The sequence below is a fragment of the Crotalus tigris genome, unplaced genomic scaffold (assembly GCF_016545835.1).
Source record: "Crotalus tigris isolate CLP2741 ecotype Arizona unplaced genomic scaffold, ASM1654583v1 scf7180000017944.260387, whole genome shotgun sequence".
Classification (NCBI taxonomy): Eukaryota; Metazoa; Chordata; class Lepidosauria; order Squamata; family Viperidae; genus Crotalus; species Crotalus tigris.
This window is the reverse complement of record NW_024096736.1, coordinates 205,604-233,089: the sequence shown is the minus strand read 5'-3', so window position 1 is coordinate 233,089 and position 27,486 is coordinate 205,604. Positions and strand designations below refer to the sequence as shown.

At 42.5% G+C, this 27,486-nt stretch overlaps 1 protein-coding gene across 1 annotated transcript in view; it reads left to right on the top strand.

The window, feature by feature from the left end:
• The window catches only part of LOC120308727 (X-linked interleukin-1 receptor accessory protein-like 2), a 75,021-nt gene that overhangs the window by 24,959 nt on the left and 22,576 nt on the right, over positions 1–27,486 (top strand). Inside the window, exons 3-5 of the mRNA XM_039345184.1 lie at positions 5,342–5,615; positions 16,917–17,103; positions 19,599–19,752. Coding sequence (XP_039201118.1) covers positions 5,342–5,615; positions 16,917–17,103; positions 19,599–19,752 — 615 coding nt within the window. The remainder of the gene's footprint in view (positions 1–5,341; positions 5,616–16,916; positions 17,104–19,598; positions 19,753–27,486) is intronic.

Below are 27,486 nucleotides of genomic sequence, written 5' to 3'. Positions count from 1 at the left end.
GAAATATTATACAGTTCATGGTAATTTGCACCCAGAATCCTTAGACTGCTGGATAGATTTTAAGTATAAAACCCAATCCATTATTTAAGAGGTAGTAGTGGAGGTTAATGGGTGTAATGCATTCTTTATTGGCAACAAGAATGGAGTCTGAGGCACAGTTGATTGTCAACTTCAGAATAAAGAATTGAGAGCTTTTATAGAGGTGCCCTCCAGAATTTATAGTTCTCAGCTTTTTCCTTTCATCTTTCTGTGTAAATGGATAGTCCCCACTTTGTTTAATGTCTTGGGAGACTGAGATATATTGACGTAACAGTTCTCTTAAGTTTGGAGAGTTGTTGACACTTACCAAACCACCTTTAGTTGCAGAATAGGCAGTGGTGGGATTCAAATACCTGAACAATTGGTTCTCTTATTGGATGCAGGCCTGGGCCTCTGAGGCATAGAACGGACTTCCGGAAGTGGCATCCATGCTCTTCCGGTAGGCTGTTTTAGGCCTGGGAGGCCTCCTCCAGACCTCTGAGACCTAGAACGGACTTCCAGAAGTGGCATCCATGTTCTTCCGGTAGGCTGTTCTAGGCCTGGGAGGCCTCCTCCAGACCTCTGAGACCTAGAACGGACTTCTAGAAGTGGCATCCACGCACTTCCGGCAAGCTGTTCTAGGCCTGGGGGGCCTCCTCCAGGCCTCCGAGGCCTAGACTGGACTTCCGGAAGCAGTGTGCATTCAGCTGGTTCTCTGAACTCAGCAAAATTTAGCTACTGGTTCTGTGAACCGGTGCAAACCGGCTGAATCCCACCACTGAGTATAGGTAGTCCTCGACTTACAGTCATTTAGTGACTGTTCGAAGTTACAAGGGCATTGAACAAAGTAACTTATGACCATTTTTCACACTTATGTCTGTTGCGGTATCCCCATGGTCACGTGATCAAAATTCAGACGCTTGCCAAGGGGCTCATATTTATGACGGTTTGCCGTGTACTGAGGTCGTGTGATCCCCTTTTGCGCCCTTCTGGAAAGCAAAGTCAAAGGGAAAAGTCAGAGTCATGTAACAAGGGTGTTACTAACTTAATAACTGCAGTAATTCACTTAACAACAGTGGCAAGAAAGGTTGTAAAATGGGACAAAAGTCATTTAACAAATGTCTTGCTTAGCAACAGAAATTTTTCAGCTCAATTGTGGTTGTAAGTTGAGGACTACTTGTAGTACACACACACACACACAGAGAGAGAGAGAGAGAGAGAGAGAGAGAGAGAGAGAGAGAGAGAGAGAGAGAGAGAGAGAGAGAAACACACATCACCCATCCAGTCCTCCCATCCTCATCCTAGTTGGTCAGGATGATACTGTAGGAAGAGTGGCAGAACCTTGGGGTGGAGTTAAAAGAGGGATAAGCCTAGAATCCCTACGTAGCCACAAGGGGACTTAAGTCCAACTTTCCTTGAATTCCATGGAACCCCATCTAACTCCAAGCAGGTAGTAACCCTTAGTTGAGAAGATTAATGTCCAACTAACAGTTGGCACCTGCTTGGAGTTAGATCAGAGTCCATGGAATTCAAGGGAGGTTGGATTTAAGTCCCCTGGTGGCTACATAGGGATTCTAGGCTTATCCCTCTTTTAACTCTGCCCCCAGGCTCTGCCACTCCTTCTCCAACGTATATTACATTCATGATTTATAGCTATTTCAGTATGACTTTTTTTGTCTACAGTATAGTAAAGTTCTTAACTTTCAAGCACCATCTGCCTTTCTCTAAGTTAAGATCTTGATGCTGGATCTTACATTTTGGCACCATCAAGAGCAGGTCTTAACCTTCTTCATTTGGATCTTCTTCTTCAGACACTTGAAGAATGCTCTTATGACTCTTTTTCAGCTTTCACTTCTAACGCTTAAATATACTCAATTCCTGCAATGGTTCTTCACAAAACCTAACTTATCTCCTCATAAAAAGAGTTGCCCTATTATCCTCACTGTCATTCTTTGGGCTAGTTCTAGTTGGCTTGAACTCTTTAAAATTATGGTGCCTCCAAGTTCTCCTTGACTTCTCCTAGACTTTCAGCACCGTTGTTGGAGATCTCTTCCTGGAGTATCGGAGAAGACTTGAGTTTTTGCAAGGTTTCTCATTCTTTCTGTCAGGCTTTTTCCAGAGGTTAGAGGTGGAACTCATGCTTGACCCTGAGGCCACAGATCCCTCCGACCCATGGTCTTCCTCATGCTGCCATTTTGTTCCCCGCGCCGTTCAACATCTCCACGAATGTGTTGTGAACAGCTCTGACCTAGATTCGAGGCCATGTATGAGCTGTGTAAAACAGAAGCCCGGGCGGTGTTCTTTTGACGAGAGAAAATGACATTGTAGAATAGAGAGGACATTGTCACTTTGATTAGCTTCTGTTTGATCATTATGATTTTCATCTAAGCGCGTGGCGAGGGCTTCTTCTCTTGCCCTCCCCCGAAATGTCATCAGATGTTACATGCTCTCTTATAAATAGTCTTCCGTCAGATTCTCAGCACACGTTGCTGTTTGTAATTATATCCTTTGGAGCCATCAGAGGTTTAAGCCAGAAAACAAATACAAAAAGCTTCTAACTAGGCAGAAACAATGAAGATGCATAGCCCGCGTCTTTCCTCTTTCAGCGGATGTACCCCGATCTGTTAATTATTCCCATCATTAGCTGCTGAGTTTGGCACCAAAAAAAGTTACTAATATTTGGTCTTGACTGATGCAAAAGAAGGTTTATTAGCGTGGAAGTATATTGTCCTCTCTCCTTTTTTTTAAAAGTACCAGTTGACTTCAGAATATCTCTGGAGTAATGAGATAGTTTTCTTGATGACATGGATTCCAAGAATCATGCTGAAGATGATGCCCATGAGGGATGAATGTTGACTTTCTCCATGCTGACTTTTCTTGGGTCATTAAGGGACAATGGACCAGAAGCAGTTTGCTCATGTTGCAATAACTCTCCAAAGAGAGGGTTTGAGAGAGAGGCAGGTTGATCTAGTGGTTAAGGCACCAGGCGTGAAAGGAGTAGACTGAGTTCTAGTCCTGCCTTAACCCTGAAAGCTGGTTGGGTGACTGAGCCAATAGCCAGGAGACTGAGAGTTCTACTCCCGCCTTAACCCTGAAGGCTGGTTGGGTGACTTTGGGCCAATAGCCAGGAAACTGGGAGTTCTAGTCCCTGGTGCCCCAAAGGTTGGGGACCTCGGCTGTAGAAGAACATTCTTCAAAGCCACTTCAAGAACACAGGCCTTGTGTGACAGGCAGACTGGCTGACGAATTCTGGAAGTTGAAGTCCACAAATCATAAAAGGGCCACATTTGAAGACCCCCACTCTATATATCATATTCTAGCCTTTTCTTGAAAACCTCGAGTGGTGGAGCACCCACAACTTCCAGAAGAACATGACTGGACTGTATTTTTTCTTTAAAAAAACAAACAAACACAAATATGTAAATATTTTGTTTGGGGGAGGGAGCTGTGAGATATTGCCAGCAAAGTCAAGCTAGACATTTTCCAAAATTTTGACCCACCAAGCTCAGAAGGTTGACCATCACTGCTCTAGTGATTTTTCTTCTTCTTCAGAAATATGTTTGTAGTCTCCGTTGCTACATAAGATTCTGGACAATCTGAAGACTGACTAGGGAATCACTTATTGTAAGGGTCAAAGTTATGAATGATGAAATGTTATGAGGAGAGCAAATATTTATGCTGTCTGGTTTTTTAAAAGCAATGAGGAGAAAGCTTTGTATGTGTTGAGTCTCTCAAGGGTCAATTTGAACAGACTTGTCTTTACACAAAATCATATCTGCTGTTCAATCCAAGAGCTCGCTGAATTTTAAAAAATGGTGTTTTTTTTTTAAAAAAAATCTGAAGCGTTATTGGCAAGATCTATTTTATAAGCCATTCAGACAAGGCTCTTTAGCATCAAAAAGAAATATTTAATCCCTTGTTAACCTCATTCAGAAACCTCCCAGTGTTTTAAAAAAATCTGTTTTCTTAATTTGTGTTATTTGCTGGAAAGTTTTTTAATGGTCTTTTATGCATGACACACGAAGAGACTTGCACATATTTAATTCAATAAAATATTTAGAGCCTGTGTACCGTTCTGATGCTCAGTATAAAGAAGAATTGGAAAAGTTATTCTCAGGAGAAAGGAAGTTAGGTTGTATGAATAATTTACTTCCTGTACTTAACCGTAGTTTAATGAAATAGAATTTTAACCAGCTAATGGGTGGGTGGGATGGGAAGGGTGTATCCATTATTCTCCAAAACCGGGCCTATCAAATAACGTTTCAGTTGTGCGATGACATTGTTATGCAAAAATGTAAATCACAATAGAACTTGGTCGGTTACACACAAACTCTTTTTTTTTGTAAAGTAAAAGAATCCCTGTGGATTTTACTCCTCTAGTCATTGCTCACTTTAGGGATTGGTGCTCATCTCCGTTTCGAGGCCTTGAGCCAGCGCTGTCCGAAAACATTTCCATGTAGTCACACGGCCAGCATGACACCATGGAGAACTGTTATCTTCCCACCGAAGTGATACCTATTTATCTACTCTCATTTGCACGCTTTTGAACAGCTAGGTTGGCAGGAGCTGACGTGAAGTGCTCAGATCTCGAACCTGGGCTGCTGGCTTTCCAGCCGACAAGCCCAGCATCTTAGCCACTGAGTCCCCATGCCTCCCCTTTTTGTTGAATCCCAGCTAATTAAGATTAAAATCTTGTGGATTCCCCCCTCCCCATTCATGTATACGCATCTGGGGAAGTTATGTGAATATGGGGAGGTTATTGGGAGAAATCATCTACTCGTTTAGCAGCCTGGATGTTGCGTCCAGCTTTTGCAAGCTCCGCATTTTAGAGTCTGAATTTCCAATTTTTACAAAAGGGATTTAATCTTGCTTTCAAGTGAGATACAGTACTTGACTTTTTTGCTTCTTCTTTTTTTAAACACGTGGATGTTCTCAGCTCCCTATCTTGAGCTTAACCTTTCTCAAGACCATACACGATAATGGGTTTGAAGTGGAAAACGGAGCAGAACTTATCTTGGTGCAAGTGACGGTATTGTAATTGTATTTGAGATGCTGTGATTTGGAAATTAGTCCCTCAAGCCAGAGATTGCGAGGACTTTGAGGGACCTAAAAACTGAGAAAAATAATGAAGTGGTAGAAGGGACATCTTAAAAGAATGGAGTTCTCAGAAACACAGCCAGGTCCTGCTTTAAGAGTTTTTAGCCAAGTCATGCTCAACCACGAAATATCAAGAGATCTGTGAGATCAATTGCCAAAAAAAACCCAGCTGGGTTTGGAAACCTGGCAACTGTGATGACATTTTGCTTTTGCTTTTTGTTTTTAGTGGATGGCTGCATTGATTGGCTGGTGGACCTCAAGAAGTATATGGCCTTAGCTGGTGAGCCGGTGCGCGTGAAATGCGCTCTTTTCTACAGTTACATCCGCACAAACTACAGCATGGCTCAAAGCTCAGGGCTGCGTCTGATGTGGTACAAAAACAAAGGGGACTTCGAAGAGCCCATTATCTTCTCGGAAGGGAGGATCAACAAGGATGAAGATGCCATCTGGTTTCACACGGCCGAAGTCCAAGACAGCGGCTTCTACACCTGCGTTCTAAGGTGGGTATCATGCAGGAGAGGGAAGGAAGGAAGGAAGGAAGGAAGGAAGGAAGGAAGGAAGGAAGGAAGGAAGGAAGGAAGGAAGGAAGGGTGGATGGATGGATGGATGTGTGGGTGGGTAGGTGAGTGGGTGGGTAGGTGGGCGGATGGGCGGATGGATGGATGCTTAGTTGTTTGGATGGATGGGTGGTGGGTGGATGCTTGGATGGATGGATGGATGGATGGAAGGAGGGAGAGATGGATGGATGGATGGATGGATGGATGGAGAGATGCTTTGACAGTTGTTTGATTGGTTGGTTGGATGGATGGATGGATGCTTGGATGGATGCTTGGATGGATGGATGGATAAATTGCCAATGGCATGTGTAGCAAGCAATGATGTTCCACATGACACTTGCATTAAGATGTGCCTGCTCAATCAGACAGTGCAGTATTTGTGTCCTGACATTAATGGGGGATGCAAATACATACATGATATCATTTCATGACTTGAAGAAACATGTATCATTCACTTTCGTTGGGAATGCCTTTGATCTCAGCTATGATTCAGAGACTTGGAAAACACAAACCTTTCCAGATCATCCTCCCTTTTCAAGTGGCTGCTGTTGTTATTGTTGATCATCATTATTATTGTCGGTCAACATATTGAGATTCTTGCTTGATGGGGTTAAAAATCTAAGCCATTCTGAGTAAAGCTGCCTTTTGCAATGGACCGATATTGATTTTGTCAATGCTGGGAGTGTTCAGAATGTTTTGGAATTGCACTCAAGGCGCCTATTGGAATTAACTTGGCTTTCTTTTGCCACAGTCATCCCACTTCTATTTGCAGGTCTTTGCATTTTGTAATTGTCTCCATCGTTGCCGTTGTTATTGTTGTTATTATTATGAGGCTGCCTCATTTCAGAACAACTCTGGGTATCTTTCAGTTAAAGTGGGTTCCAGCATAATTCATTAACTGCATCTTAAATCTGGTGGCCTTACTGGAACTCGATGGATTTGAATTTACGTTGAAAAGAAGGGAGAAGAAACAGCTTTTCTGAGGTTTCCTGGATAAAGACAACGTAACCAGAGAAATACCTTTGCTAAACATACATTCTGCACTGGGGAGCAAGGAGGTCAGACACATTTCTTTTAAAATGAAATGAGTGTGACTACAAATGGCCCTCGGAGAACTTTAAAATGCAAAGAGCTTGAAATATGTTTCCAAGTTAAAAGTTTCTGTGCTTCCAGGGTAGGGGAAACTGACAAGCCAACAAATGGGACAGGCCGGGTCACGACTCTGCTCCGTCAGTATCTGACCTCTGTCCATCTCCGTCTCTCCTGTGAGTTCCTGATAGAAGGGAATATTTTTGCAGTTATCTGAAGCAATTGGCCGCCCACATAAAAAAGAGCCCTGTAGAAGCCAGCAGTGCTATAAGGAATTGATTTGAGTAATAGGTCTCTTTTTAGCTTGCAAAAAAAGCTTTGCCTTGAAAAAAAACGCAATCAGGGCTCCGGCACATGAATTCGTTTGTGCCAAATGGCCACAAGAGGAACTAGAGGAATGTGTCTCAAACATGGCAACTTTGGGATGGGCAAACCTCACATCCCAGAGTTCTGGGAATAGGCAGACATCCGTGGTGCGTGAGGAATTCTGGGAGCTGAAGTCCGTGCACACTGGAGAACTCTGAATCTTCTGGAGATTGGCCCAACCTCACCTAGCCGCCTTTCATGTCATGCCTAAGACGGGACTAGAACTCTCCCATCTCCTGGTGATTGGCCCAAGGTTACCCGGCCAGTTTTCATGACTAAGGTAGGACTAGAACTCACCGTCTCCTGGTGATTGGGCCATAATCACGCAGCCAGCTTTCACTCTAAGGCAGAACTAGAGCTCACCACCTCCTGGTTTTCAGCCAGGTGCTTTAACCACTAGAGTCAAACTGGCTTTTCTGATGTAGGTCAATGCTTATCTGCACCAGACCATCCACTAGACTAGTGATTTTAGCATCCTTGACAATGCTGTTCTATCTTCTCTCCCTCTCTCTCCATTTCCTTCCCTCCCTCCTTCTCTTCCTCTCTCCCCCCTCTTTTCCTTTCTCTCGCTCTCTCCCCTTCCTTCCTTCCTTCCTTCCTTCCTTCCTTCCTTCCTTCCTTCCTTCCTTCCTTCCTTCCTTTCTCTGTCTTTCTCTCTTTCTCCCTTTCTCCCTCTTCCTCTCCCTCTCCGCCTCCATCTCTCTCTCTCCTTTTTCTTATGGGATGTAATTCTCCTCTGGCTTCTGAACCAGGTCTCTTGGACCTTTCTGTCCAGGACTCACAACTCACATTAAGAGCAGCAACCAGGATGTCCTGATATGGAAGACCTGAGTGTGAAGCTCAATGCATTCTGCAGGGAAGAGCTGCGCCATTAATCTTTCCGCTCTTGCTGATACAACCAGAGTTTAAATCTGTCAGCGTTTCCATTGCAAGGCCTCATTTTTCAAAACTGGAACAAATCAGCTGGAAAAATTCCACTCTGGATTGAAACGTTGCTTGCCAAAGGACCGAGGCTCCAATTGTTTCTGAAAAGAGCAGGCATCCGAAGTCTGGCATAATTCATCAGCATGCCAAAATCCAGAGGAAGCTAATGGATGATTTGCACAATGACAGCGGCGACCACGATGATTTGGTTGATTGCAAAGAAACAAAACCAGACCCCTCTAGCCTCCCAGCCTCCCAAAGTTAGAAGCTGTTCGAAACCTTCGGCCTTCTTTCTTTTAGGGTTGTTATTGCATCATCATCACCATCATCTTCAGCATCTCACCATTGTCACCCAAAGATTGTGACTTAGTTTTGTTTCTGCCTCTATGGCAGTTAGGTTCCTCCACCCTAACCTAAATCTTGGATGGTGATTAGGCCTTAGTACCACCCATGGCCACTATCTTATCAATCAGTCATCTATCATCTCTCTTTCTCATCTATCTATATTTTTCTTTCCTTCCTTCCTTCCTTCCTTCCTTCCTTCCTTCCTTCCTTCCTTCCTTCCTTCTCCTCCTCCTCCTCTTCTTTTTCTCCTCCTCCTCCTCCTTCTCCTCCTCCTTCTCCTTCTCCTCCTCATAACATTTTAAAACAAATAAAACAATAGGGACATCAAAAATACCCAACAGATGAATACTTGGCCAGTTGACAATAAGGCCAGGCAACAGTGCCCTTAACACCTTCAGACCCAGGCATGGAACCTGTCCAGGTTCTAAGGCCTTACAAAAGGCTAACAAGGGTTGAGGCCATTCTAAATCTCTGAAAAGAAGAGGCTCCATAGAGCAGGGGCCACTGCAGAAAAGGCCGGTCTTTAGGTCCCCACCAACCAACACTCTTTGGCCAACGGGATCTGCAGCATGCCCATTCTGATCGATCTAGTTGGATGGGTAAGAGATTCCTGGAAAAAGGCGATCCCTCAGGTCACCCAATCCCAAGCCATGTAGGTCTCCAAAGGTAACCACCTGGACTTTTGCAGTTTGCTTTTTTTTTTTTCTTCCCCCCAATAATTTTATTAAACATTAGAGTTATAGAGATAAACTCTCAGACAAACTACAGGAAATAAAGGAATAGAATAGAAAGAAGAAGTAAAAAGTGCAGAAAGAAAAAAAGACAACAAAAGGAAGAGTGGAGGAAAAAAAGAGAGGAAAAAATAAGAATATATGAAAAAAGTGAAAGAAGTAACTTCTCCCTGTTTGGATCCCATTTTTTTTTTTTAAAAAAAAAAAACCTAAAATTTAACATTACAGTAATTACAACTGCCGCTTCCCATTCTCATCCTTCTCAACATGATGGGAAAAACAACAACACAGCATCCTCCCCTTCCTTTCTTCTTTCAATGCCTTGGAAGAAATAGCAGGCTGAAAACTCAGCCATAGAAAAAAGCTCAGGGGGATTAAATGTCAAAACCGAGATCTATACAGAATTTCGATAGTTGCCAGTGGTGACAATTCCCTGATTACCTTTAAGCTGATTGGCCAATGCGAGATTTCTATAGCATTTTAAAGGAGGCGATCCAGCAATTGGATTTTGCAAGTGGGGGGAGGGGGGAATTCCCTCCCCATTTTTCCAAGCTGAACTAGACTTCTAATCGCAGAAAGTGGTGAATAAACCATATGGAATAGTAAATAGGATTAACAGGAAATGTTGCAGAAGAACAGAAGAAGAAAGAAAAATCTCTAGTTATTAAGGTGGATACATATAGAAGTTAGAGAGTGGGTGGGAAAATAAGTTATCTTTGTTAGTTATCTTATCAAGAAGTTATCGTGGTAGTGTTCCAAAATCTAAGGGGCTGCCACAAAGAAGAGGGGGGTCAACCTATTCTCCAAAGCACCTGAAGGCCGGACAAAAGCAATGGATGGAAATTAATCAAGGAGAGAAGCAACCAAAGAGAAATTTCCTGATGGTGAGAATAATTAATCAGTGGGAACGACTTGCCTCCAGAGACTGTGGGTGCTCTATCACTGATATAAAGAGATTGGACAACAAAAAATGGGCAGCCATCTGTCTGAAATGGTATATGGTTCCTGCTTGAGCTTCTTAAGAAGAGAGTGGACAATCCAAGAAGAGATTGGACAAACCAAAGATGGACAACCATCTGTTTGAGATGGTATAGGGTGGGTTCCTGCCTGAGCAGGAGGTTGGACTAGAAGACCTCCAAGGTCCCTTCCAAGTCTGTTATTCTGTTATTGCTTTAAAGGGAATTACATGCGAGGGCTCTGGATTAGTAATGCAAGAAGAAGCATTAATAGCGCTATCATCAAGCTCAGTGAATGGAATTGTATTTTTTTTTAAGGGTAAGGGGAGTGCTAGAGATAATCTGACAGAAATGGATTTCCAAAGGCGTGGCTGGGTACAGATTTCCATCACCCCAAACTTTCAGAAGAAGCCTGTGGTAGATCTTTCACTTGCCCAGTATTTTTCATACACACCGGGGGTTCATCTGCTTGTTAGAATTTATTTGTATTTTATTGATTTATTAAATGTATATGCCACCCACCTCATCCTTTGAAGATGCTCAAGGAATCTTCCTTAACACTTCCCTCCCAAAACAGACCCCTGACCCCACCTTTGTTGGGACCCTGGTCTTCAGAATGTTCCCCCAACTCTTGAATGGTGTCCTCAGGCAACGGATTTGGATAGCCTTGCTGTAGACATTGCTAATCAGGTTTTGTGGCTTTTCACCTACTTAAGCGCCAAGGAGACTCTCGAGGCGCCGTTTAATGGCATACCTTTAATAATAACATGGTATGAAAAAGGGAAAAGGTTAGAGTTGCTCCTTTCACTTGGCTGTCCATCAATTAGCCATATAGAGAGTTAATGGTGCTCTGTTTGCCACTGCAGACCAACACAATCAGAGCAGATTGCTTGGCACGTCAAGAAGCTTATGGGTGAGATCAGCTTTCAAGTGCATTCCTTCCTAGCGCAGGTCCTTACCTTTTCCATCCCAATTGAATGCTTCCTAATACTTAAGGACTTGCGTTGACGGCTCAGCATTTAAAGGCACCGAGCTTGTCAGCTGGGAAGCTGACAGCCCAGGTTCGAGACCTCCGCTCCTCCCAACAGGGTGGGTTCCCGTTCCTTACCCCAGCTCCTGACCGCTTAGCAATTTGAAAGCATGCAAATGCAAGTAGATAAATAGGTACCACTTTGGTGGGAAGGTAACAGCATTCTGTGCGCCTTGGAGTATAGTCATGCCAGCCATATGACCATGGAAAATGTCTTCAGACAATGCTGGCTCCCTCAGCTAAGAAACAGAGATGAGCAGCGCCCCCTAGAGTCAGACTCCACTGAACAGGGAAACCTTTACCTTTATCCTGTGCTCGGTGGCGCAGTGGTTAGAATGCAGTATTGCAGGCTAACTCTGTCAACTGCCAGCAGTTCGAGTCTCACCGGTTCAAGGTTGACTCAGCCTTCCGTCCTTCCGAGGTCGGTAAAATGAGGATGAGCAGCGCCCCCTGGAGTTGGACACGACTGCACAGGGGAATCCTTTACCTTTACGTGTGTTGATGAGCTCCAGGACCTTCTTAAGAAAATATGTTTTTCTTTGGAACAGGTGACATGTTCTCACCCTTATTTTTTTCTGCAAACCTTCCACTAGCAATTCTGCTTGTGATAAAAGAGGTTTATGTGTGTGATGTGTGAGCGTGCCTCCTCCCCCTCCGCCCACCAGCCTCTACCTATGGGAATATATTATGAATGCTAGAACCACTGTGGTTTTATTCTTTTGCTCTGCCCTGGGTCTACAAACTCATTCATTTCCTTGACCTCCACCGTTCCTGCTCTCCCCCAGTAAAATGAGACTATAATGAACACAAATATAAAACATCAACTCCCTTCTTGAAGAACACTAACTGGGCAGCTTTTTATTATTATTATTCTAGCAGTACAAGGTGAAAAGCTGCTGCGATAAAGCTAGCAACAGCCATTCAACAAATATACCATTAAAAACATCCATCAGTTCCCCGATCAAGAGGGAATGGAATAATATACAGGAGGTAGAGAGAAATTCATCCATTTTCTCAGGCATCTCTTGATGAGAACCAGTAACAAAACAGATGGGTGTCATGATGGGGAGTCCACACATTCATGGGCTCATATGTCAACTTTCATCCCAAAACTAATGGCAGAATTCACACAGTAACTCTATTTTTCTCCCTGGTAACAGTCCTGTGAAGTAAGCTCGGTTGAACAAGAATCTTCTGAGGTTCTTCAGTTTCCAAGAACAGCATAAGACATGATATTGATGAAGTGATGTCATTGGAGAGACAATAGACCAGAATTTGTCTAATTCCCCCACCTAAAACTGGGGTGATTTGACTTAAGAAACAAAATTGGGGTGATTTGACTTAAGAAACAAAATAAGTGTACAAAGGGGAAAGTAGGATCCTCTGCTGACATTTTCTTGGGGTACAGATTTGATGTTATGATGGCCATTCTTTTACATCTGGTAACCACATCTTTAATGAGGACTCTACTTTATTTTATAGGGTAGGGTAGGGTAGGGTAGGGTAGAGTAGAGTAGAGTAGAGTAGAGTAGAGTAGAGTAGAGTAGAATAGAATAGAATAGAATAGAATAGAATAGAATAGAATAGAATAGAATAGAATAGAATAGAATAGAATAGAATAATAGACCATGGAAGTCTTTTAATCCAATCCCCCACTCATGGCAGGAGACCTCATATCATCCTGGACAAATGATTGTCCAATTTTTTCTTGAAAACTTCCAGTGTTGGAGCACCCACAACTTCTGGAGGCAAATCATTCCACTGGTTAATTGTTCTCACTGTCAGGAAATTTCTCCTTAGTTCCAGATTGGATCTCTCTTTAATGAGCTTCCACCCATTGATTCTTGTCCTGCTTTCAGGTGCTTTGGAGAATAAGTCAACCTCATTCTCTCTGTAACAGCCTCTCATGTACCAAAAGACAGCTATCATATGACCCCTAATTCTTCTTTTCGTTAGGAAGAATCAATCATTCTGTGTTGTTGATGTTAGTTTTGTTGCAAGCTGCTCAGCAGCATATAATTAGGCTGAAATCAACCAACCAACAAAACAAATGTTGACTATGCTGATAAAGAACAGAACAGACTAATAGAGTTGGAAGGGACCTTGGAGATCATCTAGTCCAACCCCTTGCTCAGGCAGGAAACCCTATAACATTTCAGACAAATGGTTGTCCAATCTCTTCTTGAAACTTCTAGTGTTGGAGCATTCACAACTTCTGGAGGCAGGTTGTTCCACTGGTTAATTGTTCTCATTGTCAAGAAATTTCTACTTAATTCTAGGTTGGTTCTCTCCGTGATTAGTTTCCATCCGTTGTTTCTTGTCCTGCCTTCTGGTGCTTTGGACAAGAGGTGGACCCTCTCTTCTTTGTGGCAATCCCTCAAATATTGGAACACCACTATCATGTCACCCCTAGTCCTTCCTTTCATTAAAAAGAATCTTGCACAGACTCACCCTAGTGCCCTCAAATTGTATATCTCCTTCTTGGCAATTGAACCAGAATCGGATGCTTCTTAGAGTGATTTATATGGAATAGCCAAAACAAATTCCAGATCAGCTAGGGAGTTGGTCATTGAGACAAGCTTTTATCGGAGGTTTACTAACTATTTGTAGAACTTGTGCAAATGTATATTGTGCTATACTAATCCTTTGCTAATGCAGTTTCTCCCTCCGGGCAAGTACATGCAATGTTTGACTAATCGGCTGGTACGTTTCCTCAATCTGACTCTTATCTAATTGTAGCTAATGAGAAGAATTCAGCAGTTTTAGGTCCTTGTGCCAGCGAGCAATTTAAATAGAATGTGCCCTAGGCGGTGTTGAAAAATATGAACTAAATAATGCAAGATCATTAACCGATTTGTTTGTCGAAAGGTGTTCGGTGGTACCCGCTGCCTGTGTTACAAACTTATTCTCGTAAACTTATTCTTACCCCGATCTTCCCAACTGGCTGAACTTTTGGTTCTCTAATCAAGAAAATTCATAATCCTTTGAGCAACTTAATTATTAATGACTCTTCCCAGATCACGGATTGTAGAGAAGCTTAATGAGAATGGCAGGTGAATGAAGAAAAGCTTCTGGAAGAGCTAGTGGTCAGGTTGGGATCTAAATAGGCTTGATGATGTGGCTTCAGGTTTGCCGAGAATGCCTTCGGTCTTAATATGGTGGAGTATATACATATATGTAAACATGTAGGTCTTTGGTTATTCGGGTTTTCTCCCGTGTAAAATTGGAAGTGTCTTGGCGACGTTTTGACGAAGTCCCATTCGTCATCTTCAGGCTGGTGTTTTCAGCTTCGTGCTTCAAGGAGCAATTGCTCCTCGAAGCACGAAGCTGAAAACACCAGCCTGAAGATGACGAATGGGACTTCATCAAAATGTCGCCAAGACACTTCCAATTTTACATGGGAGAAAACCTGAATAACCAAAGACTTACATACAAACACCCGCGAAAACCTCAGAAAACAAATATGTAAACATATACATACAGGAAGTCCTTGACTTTTGACTGTTTGTTTAGAGATGATTTGAAGTTAACGATGGTGCTGGACAAAGTAATGTATGACCATTTCAAGTGCTTACGACTGTCGTAGTGTTCCCTACAGTCACATAATTGTGATCCAGGCATTTGGCAGCCGGCTCACATTTACAACAATTTCAGCATCCTTTGGACGCACCTGATCACCATTGGCAAGCTTCTCGGCTAATTTTTGGCAAGCAAAGTCAATGTGGAATCTGGCAGGGAAGCTCACAAACCAAGATCATGTGATTTGCTTAAAAGCCGCGACCCCCCCCCAAAAAAGTCATAAAATTGGGTGCGGTCGTGGGATACCTCGCTTAAAAACTGTGCTGCTTAAGGATCCCATTTTTCCAGTCGTAAGTCAAGGACTACCTGAATACATATTGGAGAGAGACTGGCCAAGACAGAGGGAGGAGTCAAATGGGGAATTAGTCTGGAATCTTTACATGGGCTCAAGAGGATGAAGTGTGACCCCGTTTGTTTTGTATTTTTGTAGTATTTTTTTTAACATTTTAAGCCATCCAAAGTTAGCCTGCGGTAAGATGGGTGGCCAGTACATTTAATAAATAAAATTATCCCCACTTCTTATCAATCAAACCTTCTAAAAGAGTTGATTTCAACAGGGAAAAAGCATCCCGAGGTGATGCTCCATTCAACAGGAACTCGCTGTCTATCACTGGCAAAGTTCTCTCTGGGGGGGGGTGTCCCCCTTTGTGAATTTGGAACCCCTCAACATCTCAGTCTGACTCCGATCCCCTTTCGCAGGGAAGCCAATTAAAATGACAGGGAAAAAAGGCACGATGGGAAAACCTCAGCCCTCGTTAAGGCATCTGTCAGTTTTCCCTGTCTTGTCTTAAAGGGATGCGTCCCCCAACTCTGCTTGATTAAACTCGAAATCTGACAGATTGGATTGCAACGTTGCTGCGTCGTCGGATCTGTAAATATTTGATGCGAAGACTGGGGCAACTATCCGTGATCTGTTTTTTCTGGGTAGTTGCTTAGTCTGGTGAAACGGAGGCATTTGACCCAGTTTTCCATTCTGCATTTTAAATTTTCCTCGGATCCAGCACAGATAGTCCTCAAGTTACAGCCATTTGTTTAGCACGCGTTCAGAGTTGGGGGAAAAAAATGACTTATAGCAATAGCACTTAGACTTATATACTGCTTCATAGTGTATTGCAGTTCTTTCTAAGCGGTTTATTAGAGTCAGCCTCTTGCCCCTCAACAAATCTGGGTCCTTGTTTTACCGAATTGGAAAATTAAAACGAGAACACCCCCCCTACTGCAGTGGGCCCAAAACTCTAGATAAATAAGCATATTTTAGTGCATCGTTCATTTGGAGAGTAGGAATCAGTTGTTTTTTTTTAAAGCAAATGTGATTAGCATGAGATATAAAGGAATATAGGAAGACAGGTCAAAAGCTAAATTTAGTTTTATTTAATTGACTATAATGAAATCTCACTAAAATCGTAATGAAATGAAACTTGAATAAATCTTAAAAATCAATTTGTTTAATGCAGTTAATGTGATTTCTCACTGTTAATTTTTTTTCCCCCGTCTGCCAGACTCTGGAGAGGCAAATTATTTTTCAGAATCTTGCTTTGGATTCAAATAAAGACGGCGTCAAGCATGCCATTCATTGTTCTGTGATTTAACTTGCAAAAAATGAAGCAGGTGACCGCAATGGGTCCCTCTCATTTTGAAATGCCAAAATACCCTCACTTTTTCTTTTTCTTTTTACTCAGCTGCTTCTAATTTCATTGTTTATTATTCACCATCCAGTGGCTTTTTCAAAGGACAGATAGTCCTTGACTTACAATGATTCATTTACTGGCCATTCAAAGTTACAACGGCACTGAAAAAAGTGAATTAACACTATTTTTCACACAACCGTTGCAGCATTCCCCCAATCAAAATTTGGATGCTTAGCAACTGGTTCATATTTATGAGGGCCGCAGCATCCCGGGGAGGGTGTCACGTGGTCTCCTTTTGTGACCTTCTGACAAGCAAAGTCAACAGGGAAGCTGGATCCACTTAACGACCAGGTTATTAACTTAACAACTGCAGTGATTCACTGTGTCACGAAAGGTCGTAAAATGGGGCAAAACTCCCTTAACTCCCTTAGTGACATAAATGTGGGGCTCCACTGTGGTTCTAAATACCCGTGCTCATACCCGTGCTCCGTCCATGTTTGCACGCTCCGTGTTTGAAGACAAATGCAATTGACTCAGAGGATGAGTAAGTCAATTTTAAGTTTTAACCGGCGCCACCTTCTGTTATTTCTCTGCAGAAACTCAACGTATTGCATGAAAGTATCCATGTCCTTGACGGTCGCTGAAAATGAACTTGGACTTTGTTACAACAGCACAATCCGCTACTTAGAAAAATCAGAAATTACCAGGACCAAAGTCATTTCCTGTCCGGATACGGAGGATTACAAAACAGGCAAGCAAGAGCCGGATATTATCTGGTATAAGGTGAGAGCGTTACAAACAAACAAATATGATGCCATACTTTAAGGGAAACAAACAAACAAACAAAAACGAGGTTTTAAAATGAATTTCTACTCTGCTTTTTCTGGCCATCCAAAGCAGCTAACAGGAAGCAACTCATTAAAAAAAAAAAAAATACGCAGATGGCCTAACAAGAAAATAAAGCTCAGAAAATAAAGCAAGGTGGACCAGGAAGCTGTTTGCTGGAAGTCAGTGACCCAAAATTGTAAAAAAGAAAAAAAAAAGTTTCAAAGCCATCAGACTTTTCAGGTTTCCCTAAAAAGGAAAAGAAAAAAACAAGCTTCAGTACTGTAGGGGGCCTGACACTTTGGGAAGGAAGAGCTTGGTGGAGCATCTTTTCAGTATGAGCTTCATCCTAGGGGTAAAATTCTGGAAAAAGACACTTTTAGTTGACAGAAGTCGTTACTGTTCCTTTGATTTCTCTCTTTTTTATATGGATGGCTTTTCATTTTGGGACAGCCTACATCTTTATTCCTGAGTTGGTCTTGTGTAGGCTTAATTAAAGCCCTTTTTTCTTTTATTTCATTTGGGATTCCTCCATTCCTCTATTTCCTTCCTTCCTTCCTTCCTTCCTTCTTTCCTTTCTTCCTTCCCCTTCTTGCCTTCCTTCTTTCCTTCTTTCCTTTCCTTCTTTGCTTCCTTCCTTCCTTCCTTGTTCCCTCTCCTTCCTTCCTCCCTCCCTCCCTCCCTCCCTCCCTCCCTCCCTCCCTCCCTCCTTTCTCCGTGCCTTGCTGCCAAAGCAGAACGAGGCAATTGCAACTTCAAGTGATCAGCTTTGTTTCCAGTGCTGCAATGTTTGCAAATAATTTTTCTGGAACCAGCACGACAGGCAGAGCCTGGCAATAGGTCAGAAGAGAGCAGAGACCTTCTGATTCTTAGTCATATGTCAGGGAGGGCTGACAACATCCGTGTGGGGAGGAGAGATTAGCAGAAGCCGAGGGGGTTAGTGGGAGGTGGGGTGGGGGTGGTTGCTGTATTTGTTTGGGAGCAACTTTGCCCCCTATGAGAAAAATATTTATCTCAAGCCAGCCTAGCAGAGGAGGCAACCGAAGGATGTAGCTCTCTCAAGGACAGGAAGGTTTTGATTAGAAGAACAACATAGTGGCATCCTTTAGCCCCCAGGGACAGAAGCAGATTTTGTCCTAATCTCATGAGGTCCTTATCCTGATTTTGAAAACTGTCACCCAGAAAGCAGTTTAGCAAAGGTCATCTCTTCCTTCCCTGCTGCCATATCTGTGTGTGTGTCCAGGGGAGGGGGGCAGAGAAGGGTAGATGTCAGGTAGATGTCAAAAAGAGAACGGAATAACAGAATAATACAGCTGGAATGGACCTTGGAGGTCTTCTAGTCCAACCCCATGCAAGAGACCCTTACACCATTTCAGACAAATGGCTGTCCAGTCTCTTCTTGAAAGCGTCCAGCGATGGGGCAACCCACACCTTCTGAAGGCAAGCCATTTCACTGGTTGATTGTTCTCACAATTTGAAGCATTTATTGTGATACCCCGTGACAAGAAAGTAGCCATGGCTATTTCTTGACTCAGCCTAACCTTTCCAAAGTTTGATCCTGTTGGCTGGAAATTTGGGGAGTCACCCTCCAATACATGTGCCCCCCTTCTCTCCTCTCTCTCTCTCTCTCTCTCTCTCTCTCTCTCTCTCTCTCTGTCTGTCTCTCTCCTCTCTCTTTCTGCCTCTCTCTCTCTCTCTCTCTCTGTCTCTCTTCTCTCTCTTTCTGCCTCTGCCTCTCTCTCTCCTCTCTCTCTCTCTCTCTCTCTCTGTCTGTCTCTGTCTCTCTCTCTCTCTCTCTCTGTGTGTGTGTGCATGCATCTGTGTGACCCACACATTCACATGCATTTATTTCTGTGTGTCAAAGGCCAAATGAGTTTGTAGCTGAAGCAACATTTCAACACACCCTATGCCGTGGTCTTTTGCCTCATTATTATCCAAGTTCCACCCATAAGTTGCACCACATCTGCCTGACGGGTGACAACTAACAATTAAGCTGTCATCCTGATTAAACTGAGCAGAAGGGAGATTGCCCATTGAAAAAAGAAATGGAACGACAGGGATTGCAAGTCAGAGTTTTTGAAAATGACTGGCGTGCAGATAAGGCAACAAAGCACATTGCAATAGCTTCTGGGGGGGGGAGGGTCAGGTGTTCTGCTTGGGGTAGGACTACAGTCCCCAGAATTCCCAGCCAACGTGGAAAAAGAAAAACAGAAAGATTCCACCTGAGACTCTTCTAATCTGCTCTCAAACCTTCCTTCCTCTGCTGGGTGGATAAATTCTCTGGCCTCAGAAATTTGCAAGGTTGACCTGAGATTTGCAAGACTCCCCTTCCTGGGTCACTCCCGAAATGTTAGCAAATAAATAAAACAGATCGTACATAATTGAAGATCCAGTCAAGTTGCATTAGCGGATCGCCGATCTTTTTGTGTTGTTTTGCTTCTTCTCCCCCTCAGGAGTGCAAGACCAAACTCTGGAGAAGCGTGGTGGTACAGAAAGAGAACACACTTTCAATAGAAGATGTTCAAGAGGAAGACGGTGGAAATTATACTTGTGAGCTGAAGTTTGAAGGGAAGTTGATTAGACGCACAACGGAACTCAAAGTTACAGGTAAGGGACCTTCCCTCGTGCAATCGGAAGACCATGCATACAATGGAGGTGGCTGAAAAAAATGGATGGGGTCTCTTATTCCTCCTTGATTTAGCTCAGGGGTCTTCAAACCTGGCCCTTTTATAACTTGTGGACTTCAACTCCCAGAATTCCTCAGCCAGGCACGCTGGCTGGGGAATTCTGGGAGTTGAAGTCCACAAGTCATAAAAGGGCCAGGTTTGAAGACCCCTGATTTAGCTGATGGCCCCACCAGCCTCTTTGTGAGGTCAATGAATCTGAGAAGCCAAGACTTGTCCGAAGGCATTGTATGAACTTTGTCCTTGGGTCTCCTTGCCCCCCCTCCCACTCTGATACCCCCAAGACAGTGGACAACATCATGTAAGATCAAAGACCTCTGTAGAAGGGGAGGAAAAGAATTAATCTTTCCACAAGACCCTGTCCGGGTCCCCCCATTTTGCAAGCATGTTTATTTATGTTTCTTTGATTTCTTTATTATTTTTAGAAATAACTCAAGGTGGTGAACATATCCAATACACCATCCTCCTTCTATTTTCCTTATGAGGTGGGTTGGGCTGAGAGAGCGGGACTAGCCCAGAGTCACCCAACGGGCTTTCACACCTAAGGCAGGACTAGAACTCATAGTCACCTGGTGGCTGGCCCAAAGTCACCCATCGGGAGTTCACGCCTAAGGCAGGACTAGAACTCACAGTCTTCTGTTTCCTAGCCTGGCGCCTTAACCGCTAGAGCAAGGTAGCTCTCATCTCTTCATACCACCTCACAATTTTTCTCCACAATATTATGGATTCTACAACCCATTTCTCCAAGCTATGTTGAGCTTGGGCTGTGATGTTTTACTTGCTCTGCTGCTTGTTTTCAGTGACGCAGAGATGTGGAGAAGCTGTGTATTTTGGCAACAGGGATTGAGGGGCACTTCACCCCAGTTAAAGATGGCCCTGATTGTAGAGTTCATGTGAATATTTCAAGATGTCAGGCAGACAGGAATGGGAGGGGGGGTCTTCTCAGATATCTTTGCCTGGGGACTTATCATTGTCAATTCTCACACTCTGTGCTCCGCGGCACAGACTCTTCTTCTAAGCCAGGCCTGTCAAATGGAGTGATGGTAATTTGATTTGTTGTTTCTCTAGACTTAAGGGGGGGGGTTAACAATTTTGTATTATTTTGTATCGGGAGCGGGGATCTGTCAGTTCGGCTGGCCCTAGGGAAGGAAATAATAAACCCCCAAATGAACTGTGGAAAGAAGCGGGGGTTGGGGGGAAGGAAACCAGGGACATGAGTTCTGGTGTCTTATTCCATACTTTTTCTCCTGCTGATTGTGGATTTATGCTCACCTTGTCAAGCATGGATGGGAAGACAAGATGGCGGTCATGCCTTTTGGAAAATCATATTTTTGGGACAACCATGATCTGGATGATTGAAAATCTCCATAGACAAGGTCATCAGCTGGGGGTCAATGTAACTGCAGTGGACATCTTAAAAGATAAAATCCAGAAGTCTACAGAGCCTATAGTCCCAAAAGACCCAGCTCCTAAATGAGTGTAAGTTACACCTCTCCCCTTAAGTTTGCAGACACAGGGCTACTGTGAATAATCTTTTAAAAACATTAATGATTTGCACTTAGAATGTCCATTGACTCTGAGCTACTTATGGGGACATCAAGCTGAAGTATTTATGTCAGTGTAATTAATCAGCTCTGTGGATAATTAACTGGAAGAGATTTCAGGATAAAAGGATTGTTATTAGTCAATACTTGAAACTTGCCATGAAGGAAATTCATCACAGCTGGTAGTCTCAAAGGTGCTTTTTCAAAAGGCAACTGGACAGCCATGACCTGGATGACTGAGAATTTCCGTAGACATCACAACATGTTCTTCTCACGCCTCTATACTGTCCCCATTTTATCAGCTATTTTGAGGGAGGGTTTTACTTGACAAATAATTCAGCCAGGTTCTACTGGTGATGTCAATCAGATTGGCTCCAAGTTCTATTCTATTCTATTTTATTCCATTCCATTCCATTCCATTCTATTCTTCTATTCTATTCTACTCTACTCTACTCTACTCTACTCTACTCTACTCTACTCTACTCTACTCTACTCTACTCTACTCCATTCTATTCTATTCTATTCTATTCTATTCTATTCTATTCTATTCTATTCTATTCTATTCTATTCTATTCTATTCTATTCAGCATATTGGCTAGTGCTTTGAAATGTAATATAGCAATCCAGTGGAGTAATGTTTCAAAAATCCCATTATGAAAAGAGGTGAATTCTCATAAGAAAGGGCCTGAGAAAAACAGTATTTTTAAGGAAGTTGAATGAAAAGTTAGCTACAAACTCATGTTGTTGTTGTTTTAAAAAATAGTAACAGTATAATACATCTTGTTTGGAAAACACTTTTAATCGTATGGGGTTGTTAGGGAGCACTGATGTTGTTACCTAGTTTGGTAATGAAACATCTGCAAGAAAACCACCAAGCTCAAAGAACACCAAGGACCCCACAATCCTCCTCCTCCTCTCCACACACCCCACTTCCTCCTAGAACTGATGATGTCACCTAGATGGGTCATGAAACGTCTGCAACAGAACCACCAAGCTCAGAGAGCACCAAGGACCTACAGTTCAACCCTAAGTTACAAATATTCCCCTCTCACAGTCATAAGTGACTTTTTTCAATGCCGTAATTGCAAATGGTCACTAAGTGAACTGTTGGAAATTGAGGTCTGCCTGAACTGACAGTTTTCTATACTTTCGTCTTTCCCTGAATGTGTTTCTCTACGACTTTGCTGGGATTGTTCCTGACAGATGGCAGGATAAATGTTTGCGTCAATGAGCGGGGAAGTGCCAGGTAGTAATGACAGATTTCAATTTTTATCACTCGTCTCGGAGAAACAGAACCACCCATTTTTATTAGAGAAAGTTTACTTGAAATTGCAGACCTGTTGTTTCCATAATTGGAACACACGTGGCTCCTACTGGAGATGTAATTATTTTTCAGGCTTGCAAATTCGGGAAGGACAAAAAAAAAAAGTTTTAACAGGAGGCACATAATCATCTGTTCAAAACAATGATGCCAAATTCCAATTGATCTAACTTAACGTCTGCCGGCTTTTGAACGTATAATTAGTATGCGCAACTGTCTGTTTTGTGGATGAAGAAGCCATTTTATGCATGTGTTGCTTTTTCTACGTCTTCACTACAACACGGAGAGTCAGGGTGGGTTAGTTTAACAGAAGTGGAGCATATTTGGAGGTAACAAATTGGGGGCGAGCACCTAACACAAAAGGATTAAAGAAATGAAAGTCCTGTTTTTACTTGTTCTCCTGTCGTGCAATCCAACGTTCTGTTCATCTTGTAAGAGATGTAATAAAATATGGTATCGATGTATACATTACAGTGGTATATTTCAACCTCAGCAACTTTAGGATGGGTGGACTTCAACCCCCAGAATTCCTCAGGCAACATGCAACCTGTGGAATTCTGGGAGTTGAAGTCCAGCCAAATTAAAGTTGCCAAGGTTGAAAAAATACTGCATTTACCCTAGAAAATTTCCTTTTTTATTCAGTAAAATTATGCAAAAGAAAGGAAAGGGAACAGGAGAGAGCAGAGCAGAGGAGAGAAGAGGAGGAAGGAAGAAGGAAGTAAAGAGAGAAGGAGAGAAGGGAGGAAGGAAGGAAGGAAGGAAGGAAGGAAGGAAGGGGAGAGGAGAGGAGGAGAAGGGAAGGGAAGGGAAGGGAAGGGAGAAAGGAAAGAAACAAAATATTTTTTTTGGTTTAATAGATCCCATCTGCCAGACTTCAGAGGCAGTAGATCAGATCTCTGTTTAAACACTCTTCCTTCCCCCCAATAACTTGTTGCATTCAAAATATTCCAGATAAAGCACAACATTTACACTGAATTAGATCGTATTTACATTATTGGTATCAATTTATGTCAAGGATGTCTAATGATGATAACGATGTACATTGACAGTAAGTGATGTAATTTATGTCTCTTGAATTCTGATGCAAATGAACTAAATTGCCACAATTGAGGCACTTTGGGATAGAATAGACAGATGGGAGTGACACAAATGCTTCTTGCCCCCACCCCCACCGCCAATACGGTGGATTAATAAAACATTTACTCTGTAGTTAGGCCAGTACCCATTCCCTGTTCTTCTTGACATCTCTCTGTCTTTGCAAATTGGCCTGGCTTCTACCAAACTCATCTAGTGCAGGAATACTGGACAGTGAATAATGTGGCCCCACTGGATAATAATAAAAAAAACATTTAAAAATAAAGAAAGCTTGTTATTTATACACATTAACAATTTTACATATTTTATATGCGGCCCCAGACAATTCCTCTTTATTCAGTGTGACCCAGGCAAGCCAAAAAGTTGACATAGGGCCAACACGTTTTTCCAAATACAGGTAGTTTTCAACTTATGACCCCCACTTTGGTCAAAATTCCCGTTGCTAAGCAAGACAGTTGTTAAGTGAATTTTGCTCCATTTTACAACCTTTCTTCCTGTATCACAGCTGTAAGAGATGTGGACTTCGACTCTCAGAATCCAGATACAAAAGTTTAAACTTTGAGATCGCACATCTGAAAGGGGGCAAGTTGGACAAACCCTGGCCCAGGACTTTATCACACCTTATCTTGAAACCACTCATCTCTCTCTTTCGAGGCTCCACCCACAACTTCCTCCATCTTTGCCTTCTTGTGGACCACTCATCCTTCTTTCCTTTATCGGTTTGGGAATTAGTTCCTCGTGGTCCACGTGAACCAATGTCATTCTTTCAGAGTGTTTAGTATTCCGTCCACACTCATTCGACACACATTTGTCCTTGAACCAATACCTACTTCTTTTAACACACAGGCTTCTTAAGAATTCATAAACAGAGGCATAGAATCAAGATCACACAAGGTATTAGTACCGCTTTTATAAAACCCTAGTAAGGCCACACCTGGAATACTGCAGCTAATTTTGATCACCATCTCACAAAAAAGTTGTTGAGATTTTGGAAAAAAATTCAGAGAAGAGCAAGTAAGATGATCCAAGGCCTGGAGACTAAAACATACGAAGAACAGCTGCGGGACTTGGGTTTGGCTAGTCTAAAGAAAAGAAGAAATAGGGGAGACATGATAGCAGTGTTCCAAATTTTTTGGGAGCTGCCACAAAGAAGAGGGGGTCAAATTATTCTCCAAAGCACCAGAGGGCTGGATAAGAAACAATGGTTGGAAGCTGATCAAGGAGAAAAGCAACCTGGAATTAAGGAGAAACTTCCTGACAGTGAGGACAATCAACCAGTGGAACAGCTTGCCACCAGAAATCGTGGGTGCTCCATCACTGTTTTTAAGAAGAGACTGGACAGTTACTTGTCTGAGATGGTAGAGGTTCTCCTTCTTGAGCAGGGGGCTGGACTAGAAGATCTCCAAGGTCCCTTCCGGCTCTATTCTAGTCCATTCCTTCTGCATTCAGTTTTTCCTCCTGACCTAACAACCAACAGTTCCACATAACAAAGTGCCCCAAAACAAGCTTTTATACCCAGCCATGTTTGCTTCTTTCAACAGAGATTCATTGCCTGCAAGATGAAATTTTATCACTGCCTTTATTTGTACCTCTCGTGCTACTCTTTCAGTGACAGGATATAACATTTTTCAGCATTCCAAATGGGGTGCATTCTAAGTATGCTGGTGGATAATCCCATTATCCATAGTCAGCTAAAAGGCACAAGGATGGAGGCAGTTAAGTTACCTATGCCCAGGAGAGGGCTCTAGGATTTTCAACTATTCCTAGCTTTTGCAAACTTTTAATGCTTTTTTTGAGTTATTCTTTTCAGACAAAAATGAAGAGCTCTCCGCCGAAGCTTTTAAGAGAAAGTTGGCTTAGTGTTTGGAAAGCTTTCTTGCAGAGCACATTAAAAAGAATACCTTAAACCCAGTTTCCAGTGCACCTCACAAAGGAGAGATGGCTCACAGCAGCTGCTGATAGATAACAGCTAAGATCAGCTAAGATTCGGGAGGGGAGAGAGAGTTAAAAACTTACAGGATGATCACAAACGGTTGCAAGACTTAATCTGTGTCTGCACTTGAAAATTCCAAAAAAGCTCTCACTTCCAGCAATTAATTTACCAGGAAGATTCTTTGAAAGAATTGATTCGTGGTTTTAGCTCATCTATGAAAAGTGCAAATGCAACAACTTGTTTCGAATTGCGGGAGTCCCATAAACAGTATTGCATGAAAAGTGTTTCCTTTCAGCCCCTCTCGCTCAAGCAATGCTGAGATAATACGAGTTTTCCTTTCTTATATTTTCTCAGGCACAGCTTGCCAAATAGCCAGGCATGGTTGTTGGAGAGAAAAAGAAAGATTAATGAAACTTTAAACTGCCTAGATACAAGTAGAATGGCTGATGTGTTTTCTAGCTTTATCCTTTTGGGGGGGGGGGAGGAAAAAAAATCTGTTGGCCTTTTTATAGGGAAACCAAGAAGTTGCAAAGTAAAGGGTAATAAAAGTCCCAAGTGCTTTTTAAAAGCTTTTTTCTTCTCCCTTGCACTGAGCTTTCTTCTGCCTTTTCTCTTCGTTTACTATCCCACGATTCTGCTTCACATTCAGTTCTTCAGTTTCAGATGAGCTCTGGAAATTTCTAAAACGTCGTAATTTTGAATGGTCACTAAGCAAACAGTTGTAAGTTGAGGACTGCCTGTGTTGATATTTGTGTATATGTGTGTGTCCACAGGTTGTTCCTGACTTAGGATCACAATGGAGCCCAGAATTTCCCATGCAAAGCAAGGCAGTTGGTTAAGTGAGGTGCATTGGATTTTACAACCAATATATTCTGCCAACTTAAAAACAGAAAAGTAACTAGATAACCTTTGTTGTCATTTTTTTTACCATGGGCACACTGGCACATGTTAAAAATGAAATTCTGTTGCCTGCTCTCAAAAGCGAACACATACACAACACACATATAAACATACTATACACATACTTATGTATATACCCACACCCTTACATTTAAATACATATAAATGTTAATCACTGTCCACCAGTGGAAAGAGTAAGTTTGAGTTGCCAACTTGTGTTTATATAAGCAGAAAAATAGGTTATAAACATACATAGTATTACATATACACAAACACAAATATCAGTAAAAGACAGTGCATCAATTATACACACACAATGTACACACAGAGACATATATGCAATTCATTTATTTATAGACTAAGTGGCATATTAAATTAAGTACATATGCTGCTGGAAGACTTGGGAAAAAAAACAGAGACAGATCCTTGTGGAGAATATCTGTGTTGGTTGCGAAGGATGGCACATAATCAATTAAGTAGATAATGAAATACAGACTTGATTAATTGAATATATATCATTTAAATGAATATTTAAGGACTGAATCTGGGCAGGCTGTCTATCCATCATATTTCCACGGTGCCATATTTCACAAGGACTTACGGCGGTGATATTTGCACTGCGTGCTCAGATTGAGCAGCAGAGGAAGTGCCCGACAAAAGATAGTTTTGCGGTATCCAGATCATCTCAGCCCCTCTCCCTCCCCCCAAGAGTTGAAGTGAAATTGCACAGGGATAAAGCCGGACCGTTCTGTATGCAAAGGATGTGAAGAAGCAAAGCATCAAGATGATGCTTTGGCCCGGCTGGTCCCCGGCACCTAACATCATTCAGAGCTTCTGCTTTTGACAGCTGCAGTACATCTTAAT